The sequence below is a fragment of the Capsicum annuum genome, chromosome 7, assembly GCF_002878395.1.
Source record: "Capsicum annuum cultivar UCD-10X-F1 chromosome 7, UCD10Xv1.1, whole genome shotgun sequence".
NCBI lineage: Eukaryota > Viridiplantae > Streptophyta > Magnoliopsida > Solanales > Solanaceae > Capsicum > Capsicum annuum.
This window is the reverse complement of record NC_061117.1, coordinates 224,595,900-224,608,040: the sequence shown is the minus strand read 5'-3', so window position 1 is coordinate 224,608,040 and position 12,141 is coordinate 224,595,900. Positions and strand designations below refer to the sequence as shown.

The 12,141-nt window shown below is 30.4% G+C and overlaps 1 protein-coding gene across 1 annotated transcript; it reads right to left on the bottom strand.

The window, feature by feature from the left end:
* Positions 1–11,443: 11,443 nt before the first annotated feature.
* Positions 11,444–11,755, bottom strand: LOC107878769 (putative lipid-transfer protein DIR1). Its single transcript, XM_016725888.2, has one exon. The coding sequence runs from the start codon at positions 11,753–11,755 to the stop codon at positions 11,444–11,446; it is 312 nt and encodes a 103-aa protein (XP_016581374.1).
* Positions 11,756–12,141: the final 386 nt, after the last annotated feature.

The window sequence follows — 12,141 nt, the reverse complement described above, 5'->3', positions numbered from 1 at the left end:
ACGCGTCTCTCGCCTTAGCTGTATTTATATACTAGCACTCCCTTTAGTGGCTCATCCTGCCGGCTTAACTTGTCCTGTTGCATGTTGGTTAGGCAGAGGTCTCGTTGCTCCGAATCTTCAAAAATATCATCATATCTATTTTGAGATATTTTTGAAAAGTTCAATGCGACTGTAGTAATATTTTTTAAAAGTTTGAACAATTTAGGTAGAGGTTATTTCATGATTAGTCAAATTGTTATGTATGTAATAATATTTAATTGTCCAGATATATAATTTATATTTTTATATTAGTTATTACAAGATTTTTAAATTTCATATCAAACATCGTATTGATTTTACATATGATGCATAATCTAACTTCTAAATAGTTACCAGATATGGTATTATTTGTGTATGAATTATAATATCTGCATAACTCACATGTAAACTGAGACCAACCAATTAAAGTTAAAGGAAGTCTCAGAGCAGATATTAAAGATGATGTCATGTGTTCAGGAGGTGATCGCGGATTCAAGTTGTTGAAATAATCTCTTGCATTAATGTCAGATAAGGCGACATATTACCAATCTTCATCTAATTAACTAGAGATCGAGAAGAGATAATTAATTTGAGATCCCACTCTGAGATCGAATAGAGATGAGTGAAATTCACCAAACCAAGATCGAAATACGGGTAGGTGAATACATATCATGTTAGATTCTGTATTTAATTTTGATTTTAAGATGAATTTATAGACTTCTCGATTAATTTTCTAAAATATTATTTGTTACTTTTCTGAGCCGAGGTTCTAACTGAAACAGTCTCTCTACTTCATCTGAGGTAGTGATATGAACTGCATATATTTTATCCCTCAAACTCCACTTTGTAAAAATACACGGAATATATTCTTGTTGTATTAATTATCTGTTCCTCTCAATAATATAGAAACTGATGATGTAGAAACAACATATGTACAAATTTGCAAAGTTGGTTTTATACCAAACTTGTTAATTACTCTTATCTTAAATGCAACCAGGGGAAGTTACTGTTTTGTTTTACTGATGATTTATTGATGAAGCTTGTCAAACATAATGAGCAGCAACAACAACAATAGCAGTAATAATAATACTAGTAAAGTAATGAAGCCATTTGAGCTGAATTAGAGTGGCTGATCAATTGACTGGCTTAGCTTGTGTGATTGGAAGACAGCTAGGCAGAGACCAAAACATGGGTCAGCCTTCTGCTTATGTGTCTCCCTTTCCAATAATTAAAATATTAGGATTAACAAAAAGGTAAAAGTTTATACCTCCTTATAATATTTACTTACATCAAACAAATATTGTTATCTAACATTTATACGCAAACTTCTTTTTTTTTGTTACTCCGTCTGACCCATTTTTATATAATCTAGTCTGATTCGACATAAAAAAAAAAATAAAAAAGTTTAAAAATTTATGATCTAAAATAAATAAGAGATATTTGTATGCATTTAAATTATTTTATTAAAGATAAAATAAATATTCAAAAGTTAAATTGTTACTAAATATAGAACTGCATCATTCTTTTCGAAATTGACTAAAAGAGAAAGTAAGTCATATAAATTTAATAAAAAATGTGATTATAGTGTTCGAATTAATTTATATATCGCTCAATTAATATTATGAGACGTTTAATATCTTACATCAACACAAATCCCGAATTATGCATAGAAACTTGAACAAAGTTATTCACAAGAAAATAATGAACTTACTCATATTTCTTTACTTTATTAATAACATCAATATATTTAATATGATTTTATACGTGAGATTTGAGAAAAATAAAATGAATACTGATTTTATCTTTATCTTTATCTCAATGATGATAAGAAAATTATTTCTGAAAGATATTCGACTCAAGAAAAGAGAATTTCAAAACAAATTTGAGATGAAAAGAACTGAGGAAAAAAAGTAATAGCAATAGAAAAAGCAAATGTAGCTAGAGTAAACAGAAAAAAATACAATAATAATAATATATTTAGTATAATATGATAACGAAAGCAAAGAAATCAACAAATACTAAAACCGAAGATCACTTCTTAATCACATTGTCATGGGGGCCACTTCTGCCCGACCCATTTTCCCGATTCGGGCTTTAGCCTCAGGTTCAGGTATTAATCTACAAATAACATGCCTAGATAAAAATGAATAAATTTCTTTTGGAGAAATTAAGTCCATAAATTAATAATTGAGAAAGAAAAACATTGAAACTAATTATAGATGTCTTTCACACCCACCTATTTAATTTAAGTACATTTTAGGAAACTGAAAACAAACATAACAAACTAGAAAACAGTATAATTTGCATACGCAACATCCTATTCAAAAATTACACTGAATATGTTGTTCTGGTATAATTCTAACTACGAGCTTGCTTTCTTAGAATTTTGGAAAGAGTCAGTAATATATCTAAACTTTGAAGAAATTTATTGTAGCACGCTTCAATTTTGCGGGGGTCCTATTATCCTTCTAAACTATTTATTATCGTATTTCTACGGCATATATTTGTCTAGCTAGACCACTTCAGACATTTACGCGCTCAGTTCGCGTGTATTCACGTAGTGGTCCAAATGAACAAATATATATCACAGAAATACGGTAATAAATAGTCGAGAGAGATCATAATATTCTCGCAAAGTTAAGATATGTTACAGCAAATTTCGCCAAAATTTAGATATATTTCGAACTTCTCTTCCTAGAATTTTCTTCTTCTTTTTTCCCAAATTGCATGGGACAAATAGGTAAGACATAAAAATGGGAATTTGAAATTGGATAACGACCCAAATATTAGAAAATACTTATTCAAGTATCTGTTTTCTCTATAATATAAAAAATAAACCGTGTGAATTAGTTCATATACTAGCCAAGCTAGTTAATTTTATTACTCTATAATGTTTTGACAATTTCTAATGATATCAGTCTAGACATACACATTCCTTTGAAGATTTTGTGCATTTTACTTTGATACACATTGTTTTGTGCTATTTCCCTTTTTTAAATCCTTTCGTATTCACCTAATCCATCTCATAGTTTTTTCAATTTTTAATATTTAAGATTTTTAATTAAGAATTGAGGAATTTCATTTATACATCGCACTCCTAGATGACTTTATGTAGAGGCGAATCTTAGAAAATAATTTGCAAATTTGAAAGAATTAGTAATTTTAATACATGTATTATATTTATGTTACGAAATAAATCTCGAACACAGTAAATTATCGTACTTTATTAAAATTTATGAATTTAAAATCCTAAATTCATCTTCCATCTAAATTTTTTTTTGGGGGTGGGTGGGGTGGGGGGTGGGGGGAGGATGTTATAATTCAATATATATCTTATTTTAGTTACATGAATTTTTTTTAGATAATTTTTTTTGTAAATTTATTTATTTTTCTATTTAAATTATAAGTTGCGTAAATTCAAGTTATAAATATGATGCTTAATATATTATCTTTTCATCTTCTAGATGCCCCGGGATTCACGAATAGCAATGCCAAAAATACTTAATTTGATAATTATTTATGTATTTCAGAAATGATACTAAAGACGGCTAAATTTCTTGTCTAGGCAATATATGATTTTATTCAAAGTCATAGATGTAATAAAATACAAAAATAAAAAGAAATAAAAGTATTTAGGGAAAGTGAAGAACAAAATAACAGCTATAAAACAGCAATGGGAGAACTATAATGGGAAGTCTTTGATGTGACTTGACCACTATTATTTTGTGTCAATTGAATATGCCTAGCTATCTAATAATACACATAACTTGTATTCTTCTAGTTGTATTGTTGCATTTAGGGGGTGTTTGGTACAAAGGATAAGCGATTTTCTTTTATGATCTTTTGTGTTTGATAAGTAAATCTTGGAGTGACTGATAAAGTTGTTGTCATGTGACCAGGAGGTCACGGGTTTAAGTCTTGAAAACGGTTTTTGACAGAAATGCAAGGTAAGATTGCATACAATACATCATTGTGGTGGGATCCTTCCCCGGACTTGCGTATAACGGGAGCTTGCCTTTTTTTTTTGAGAAGTAAATAGTAAAAACGGGAGTGCATTGTGGAGAGAAAAGATAGGAGTTAGGGTTAGGGTTGGGAGGCGAGAGGGTCAGAGGTGGATGCGGCTTGTAGCACTGGGTTTATTTGATGAATTTAGTACTTTCAATGTGAAGTACAAATTATTTACGTGAAACTAATTGAAATAATTAATTGGTTTAAAGTCAATAACTTTCAAAATACGTTTGGTCTAACTCTAAAGACCTTGAAAGTTGATTTCATAGAGTTAAAATCATTTATATGCTTCTAAAGAGAGTGCAAGAGGTTAAGAGGTCATGTGTTACAATCTTAGGAGAACCCCACCCCAAAAGTTAACTATTAAAGTGGGAAAGTCCAAGGTTATAAACATGCGGCATCAATACTTTGTAGTATCAATATGAGACTTCGCAATGGACTATAACAAACGACTACGCTCCGCATTTGTCGTTCTCGACGGGTCCACTCTAGGTAGCTTTCACTCTACTTATGTAGGTAGCTTTTTTCCAGGTAGTCCTTTTTGAGTCAGGTATCTCGATGGATGTTCGATAAACATTGTTAGCGCCGATTGAACATTGCCATAGCGACGTCACCTTCCCAGGCACGGTGGCACGATAGGCGCGAAGGGTGATGGGTAGCTCTGATACTACTGTCACAATCTTAGGAGAATCACACCCCAAAAGTTAGCTACTAAAGTGCGACAGTCCAAGACTATAAATATCCCCGTGCCAATAATTTGTAGTACTAATGTGGAACTTTGCAATGGACCATTACAAGGTGGCAGGTAGGAAACGGAGATGGCATGCATGAGGAGACAATATCTTTTATGAAACTTGTTTTTTTTATTTCCTTGAGAAAGACATTATTTTATTTTTAAAATCATATTCGAGAAAACAAATAAGAAATGTCACATGACCTTTTTAAAAAAAATTGGGGGTAGGGGAACGGGAATGGGGGAGGGGATTACGATGTGGGAATCGAACCCTCACCAATAAGGTGAAAGTTTAGGTAACTAACCAACTAAACTACTAAGATTCCCTGGACATAAATCATGATAGATAATTTTATTCTACTCTAATTTTACATATAATGGAATAAGGTTTCCTTTGTTATCTATGGTGAAAAATATAAATATACAATATTACCTTGATTATTTATTTCCCTGTAATGGAATAAGGTTTCCTTTGTTATCTATGGTGAAAAATATAAATAAACAATATTACCTTGATTATTTATTTCCCTATATGTTCTATTTCCAACCTCAATACAGATCAATTTATAAATAAATAAGATGAACTTTTAAAGAACTTTTAAAAGATGCATTAAAAGCTAGGCATTACTACCACTACTCTGGGGGGAGGGGGAATTGTTATATGCCTTTTCAAACTGTGGGTCTGCCTTTTCAGAGTTTCATTTCAATTTGTGTTGGAAAATCTAATTCTGTGTGTATCACTTCTTATCAAATGTGATTTGAATCCAGGATCGTTGATTTTGAGGGTAAATCGCTTCCTATCAAATGTAATTGTATAATCAGAATTTGAATTCAAAATTTTTAATCAAGAATGAATGAGTACTTATCATTCTATCACAGAGGCGGATCTAAGGTATCTAGAACATCGATGCACTACGTACTAAATAAGAAAAGGAACAATGTATATCAAGTCGAATTGATCTATGTTCCATTGGGTATTAATTCAAACTCCAACCAAATGCATCAACCTTTTTGTTGCTTGATCGGTGCCAACAGATAATATTAGATCAATTTTATTAAATATGTACATGAAATACCTATTACACAAAAAATTCATGGGTCTACGTGCATTGTAATTTTAGCACTAAATACGCCTCTACCATCACAACCTTTGATTGTGAATTTTATTTTAAGTAATAAAAAATGCAGAACATGATTAGTATTATGTTCGTATGAATCCAAGATTTTCGACATGAAACCTAGAATTCTATAATATATAACATATTCATGTCTCATGAATTCATAATTTTAAAAGTGTACTTAGTTCACGAATGTTAAGCCTATTAAATCAAAACCCTAATCTTATCATTATAATCTAATTCTTCTCCACCATAGTCCAAACTTTTAACCAAGAAAATAAAATAAATAAACAACAGTTGACCAATTAATTCTCAACATTACGATGTATATGGTCATTGTAATCCAATTTATTTAGTTTTATCTATAACTTATAATATAAATTTCTTTTCAAATGATAATTATTTTTTGTCATTGAACAACAATTGGTCGGCAAAAAAAAAAAAAAAAAAGATGTATAAGAAGACTCAATTATTTTATTTTATTTTGACAGGTACAACGGTTGGTGAGTAGATTTGCACAACATTATGAAATTGTCACGAATTTATTAATCCAATACATAGATATATAAAAATAAAAAATAAAATTTAAAATAAGATTATTATTAATGGATGAAGCATAAAGCTATATTTTAATTCTATACAATTGAAAACAAACCGCTGCTCTAAAAACGATACATTAAACTAGTATAATGTATTACTAATTAAATGACATAGTGGACACCAAGTTATTAAACCAGAAAAAAATAATAATAATATCGATTATGCACCAATATCGAGTTAAGATCAACCCCCCCCCCCCCCAAAAAAAAAAAAAAAAAATATATTTTAGTTCTAATAATAATTTATGTCTATTAGTACAAATTTTTTTTTTTTATAAACATTGCATGTGGACAAAAATTAAAATAAATTGGTGCTAGAGACAAATCTAAGGTTAAAAATAACATAACGGGATTCATTCGAATTTTCTTTGTTAAAAATATCATATTGTATATATAAAATTAGAATTATTTCTATATATATTTAATATATACTGAATTTGTTTAATTTATTTATATATATATATATATTGAATTCGTTTAATTTATTTATATATATATATATATTAATATTTTAAATTTATTAGTAAAAATTCTGATTTCGTTGTATTTGTCGAGGCTTTGCATTTGGTAAGATTGGTGGATTTAGGAAGTCAGGAACAATTGTCTCTTTATGGGATAACATATCTAAGTGGTAAAGAGTTTGTTTATTAAATTTACAGTCAAAAGAGTTTAAATCAAAGCAAATAATTAGATTGTTATCTTAATCTCTAATTAATAAAAATTGTTCTGAAACATAAAAGTTAGCGATGATTAATTTATTTCTCTTAATATCATATGTCACTAATTCTTTTTAACAATGGACTGACAGCGATAAAATTCGTGGCAAACTTTTTCTTTTTTTTTTTCTTTACAGAACATAGTTGTGAAATGCATAAACTATTTATTTTTTTAATATAGTAAAAGTATTATAATATTTGTGATTTGAAAATACAACGTTCTTGTATATGAAATATAATGATGAAGGAGCTTATATCATATTGTATTTCAGATTTGAACCCATAATATAATAATTTTAGGGATAATACCATGAAAATACCTGAATTTTGATCGAATTTTCAGTTGAGTATATTGAACTTTGCGGGGGTCCTATTACCCCCTAGATTTTTTTTCGTATTTTAATGTCATATATCTGTCACATGGACACGTGTAAATATGAGGTGGCGTGTGTATTATACGCTCCAATACACGTGTAAAAACAAAATTTGACGCGTGTATTACATGCGCCAACGTCGAATTTGGGTATAGAATTTTGGGGGAAATTAAATCCACTTTTAAAAAGTCTAGGGAGGTAATAGGACCTCGCAAAGTTCAGTATGCTCAACTAAAAATTCGATCAAAGTTCAGATATTTTCGTGAATATTATCCCATAATTTTATCATATACTTTGTTGATGAATTTAATAATAAGCAGTTATAATATCACAATATAAAAATGTCACCAAATTATTGTCATAAGAAAGTTCCTACATATGGCCGCACATGGCGCCACGAACTAGCAAATTGGAGGGACGGCTCCCTAAAAACAATAACGATAATATATTCAGTGTGATTTCACAAGTCGAATATATGGAAAGTCGGGTATACAAAAATCTTATTCCTACTTTATGTGAGGTAAAGAGGTCGTTTTCGATTAATCCGGCCTCACCTCATGATGACTTTCTACTAATTGACTTAAATTTAATATAGTTATTTCTCAATAATTAGTTTTTATAATTAAAAAATAATCGTCGATATCGAGTTTTATCATGAAATTATATTCTTTTGAAACTCTATAATTATGATTATTTTTGAAAGAGAAGATTGAAAAGTGACTCATGAATGATAAATCTACATAAAAGTTCACTTTAATATGCAATTTTTGGTTTGAGTCCAAGGACTTGATAAAGGTATATTGTCCCATTATTTAAAACTATATCATGGTTAATATACACGTATCACTAATTCAAGTATTAAGAAATTAAACTAACAAAGTAATGATTATAGAATTTACATCCCATTAAATCAGAAATTTCATTTCTTATTATAAGAATTTGAGCAAGCCAGTCAGATACAATATAGTCTTTTCTTTACCCTTTTAATATTCAGTTTCATTTTAAAATTTTGATTAATTTATTTGCATCAGTAAATCTATTAAAGGAAAAGTACTTTAAACCAAATATAAATTCATGTTAAAGGCCGAATCAAAAAATTCTGACGTACACTAAAATATTGAAATTTGAGGTCTCATTAACTATTAAAAGTATACTTTTTTGTTTCTTTATGGAAAATACGAAATATTCTTAATTAAAGTTGTCAATTTTTGATAAACAAAAGAATCAACTACTATTTAAAAGAAAATGGAAAACCATGCTATATTTAGATTCGATATATAAAGATTGAGCCGGGTATGTAAGTCATGTATCTGGAAGGAACAATAATAAATAAAATTAGGACTTTTGATTTTGATCTTGCAGCTATTTTTAAAATACACATAAAAGAATCTCTTTTTTCGAAGAAATATTATATATATGTCCAATCTCTAGTGGTGACGTAATTAATCAAGATGTATGTCATCCGACCGGAGCTCAGACTCTTGTTTTCCGACCTGTTTGACTTTCTGGCTGTAGTTATTTAGGTGGTATTCCGAGATCGAATTCCTCCCGCTGTAGAGTGACAGTAAGCAGTGACGGAGCCACATTGGATTCAGGAGTTCATCCGAACCTCCTTCGTCGTAAAATTATACTATTTTTACATGATCAAAAAATATTTTTTTATATATACATAGTAGATGTTGAACTTTCTTCCGTATATTTACTTCTGACCCCCTCAATGAAAATTCTGGCTTAGCCAATGACAGTAAGGATGACTTATATGTCAACTTTTCCACTATCACACCAAAAAAATCAAACCCTGCCTTACGTAAAGTTGCCAGAATATGATTAACAAAGAATTCAAGAATTTTGATTTAAATCCAATCCCTATTCTTGACCTTTTCAAATCTCTAATTAATAAAAGAAAAGAAAAACACAAAAAACAATGACGTTTTGCTTCAAGTTGTCATTGGATATATAATACGTTCAACTACAACCGATTGTGACGGAATGGATAAGATCTCTCCACCGAGCTCTTAAATTTGAGCCCTGCAATATGGAAATCAAAAATTCGAATAGAATAACGTTTCTCCCTCACTAAGGCCTTACAAGACACTCAAATCTAAATTAATTGGAATCCAATACAGATATCGAATACCGAATCAAACCCCTCCACCCAAAAAAAAATCATAAAGGAGCAATACGCGTTTGTGTGGCTTTTAAGAATTGTTCAACAGAAAAGGACACTATAGTTGTTTGCACGGTGATGTAATTTATTACACATTCAATTTTAGCTTTTGCAATTTTTTTGTTATTTTGTCAATTACTTCTCAGTATTGTTGTTTTTCTTGTTTTTTTCCCTTTGTCACGTCATATTCACTAATTTAATTACAAAGAAATATTAAGTTGATGTTGAAATCAATATTTAATACTTGCAATATAGTTTGAAATAAGACCTGACTTCTTGATTTTGAAATAGTCCTTGTGAAGTCTAAGTTTTAAATGTATGGCTAAATTAATATGAGAAGAATTTCGTTAGGTATCTCTTTAAGAGACGATTATTTAATAGATGACTCAGTTTTCATTTCTTCTGCAGTTTGTCAACCTTTTAGCAATGATGTAAGAATCTCATTAGAAAACATTAAATGAGCATCTGAAATTTTGTAGACGTTAGACGATAACCTAATATTTCAGATTTCACGAGCTATATATATTTATAGACCTTTTGAACATTAGAACAAAATCTATAAAAGGGATATTTTTGTAAATCAGCCAATAATATATGTTCTAGTTTTATCATTTTTCAAAGAGGCTTTTCAACTTCTCACTTTGCTACTTTTGGACATCAATTTTTCATAGACAACTCCACATAAAGCCCATTGGGCCCAAGATGAGGTGGGCTTCCATTTGAATAACAATTCAATGTCAATAATATACGAGTTTCCTTATAGCAAAAATTACCTAAAACCACAACATAATTATCTAAACTTCTAAAAATCCCCCACTTCTTAAAAATTACTTAAATCCCAACATTTCATATTTTTTACTATTTTTGAGATACAAGTTAACCCTACATGTATCTAATGTATGTATCAACAGTATGTATCTAATGTAATTAACTTGTATCATCAGAGATTAAATGTTGGGATTTTAGGAGATTTTGAAAAATGTTGGGATTTTTAGTAATTAATGGTAAACATGTCGGTATATATGTAAAATTTACTTGCTTATATTGCCGGTCTTTATAATAACTAAAAATTACACAACTTATGTTTTCAATATTATAAAAAATCCAACTCCCTAAACATATTACAAAAATCCCACAAATAAAGGAGATGCATGTAGTAATTGGACAGCCAGCATAAAACTAGTCAATTTATAGTGAATCATCCCATTATGCAACGTACATTTTTATGATTTTTCCTCACTATACAACACACTGTAATATTGGATTGAAACCGATAATAAAATGGACCTTGAACCTAATTTGACTACAGAAACGAGCTCTTGACGTGGTGATTATTGTTCAAGACTATATAAAAATGACTATCCCATTCCGAAATAACATAAGTGGAAACTCAACACGGACTATAACTATAGCTGACAGCGAGAATCATACAGTCTATAATCGATATTCCCAACTTGCTTGGGATCGAGGCATAGTTATTGTAGCTGGTAATGGAACAACAACTACTCCATAAGAAAGTTTATTTAAATTCTGATAGAACAGAAATTACAAGCACACAACATATAGAATGTCAACAACAACAACGATAACATACCCAGTATAATCCCACAAAATGGGGTCGGAGGACTGGGAGGGTAATGTACATAAGCAGGCCATACCTCTACCTCAGAGGTAGAACAGTTGTTTTCAATAGACCCTCGGCTCAAGGATTTAACATCCACGAGGGACATTAACCCTACATTGCTTAGGCAGTTTCATAGCAGCTGCAGGACTGATCCCAAATTGTCCCAACTGGGATTTCTGTTTGCACATACACGGTAGATCAGCCTTGCGTAGCGCTGCGCAGCAAGCCGGTGTTGGTGGTGGAGGTTTCTTGCCCATCACTGCTGGTAGACATTGTGCAAGGTCATTGATAGTCACCTTGCAAATAGTTGTTGATGTTCCTGCAGCATTTGATGTTGCAATTTGTAATGTCATGATCAGTGCAAAAAGCAACAAGGTCATGTTGTCTGATTTGGCCATTTCTTTTGCTAGTTGATACACTGAAAGTGCACTTTGCTGCTTGTGTTATATCAGCAACAAAGAGTTGGAAAGTGACAAGATTTGGATTTTGTTTATTATGAGAACTGTAACTCTTGTGAACTCAGCATGTGATTTCAGGGTTCACGGATTTTTGATCTTTTCTACTAAACAGATCATTAGGCTATTTAATAATCCAATAGCGGGAGCTTTAGTGCCCTTAACTTGGATTTTCAAGTTACACTGCCCTCAACTTTGGATTCTCAAGTTACACTGTCCCTTATAGACTTTTGAAAAATCTTTTTTAAATATGATTTTATGCTCTCAACTTTTAAAAATTATCAAAATCACTCAACTACTAATTTACCTACTAACATACAACCAAATGT

What these genes read in the sequence shown, in the direction of transcription:
- LOC107878769 (XM_016725888.2), bottom strand. Translation starts at nt 11,755, where the DNA reads ATGGCCAAATCAGACAACATGACCTTGTTGCTTTTTGCACTGATCATG.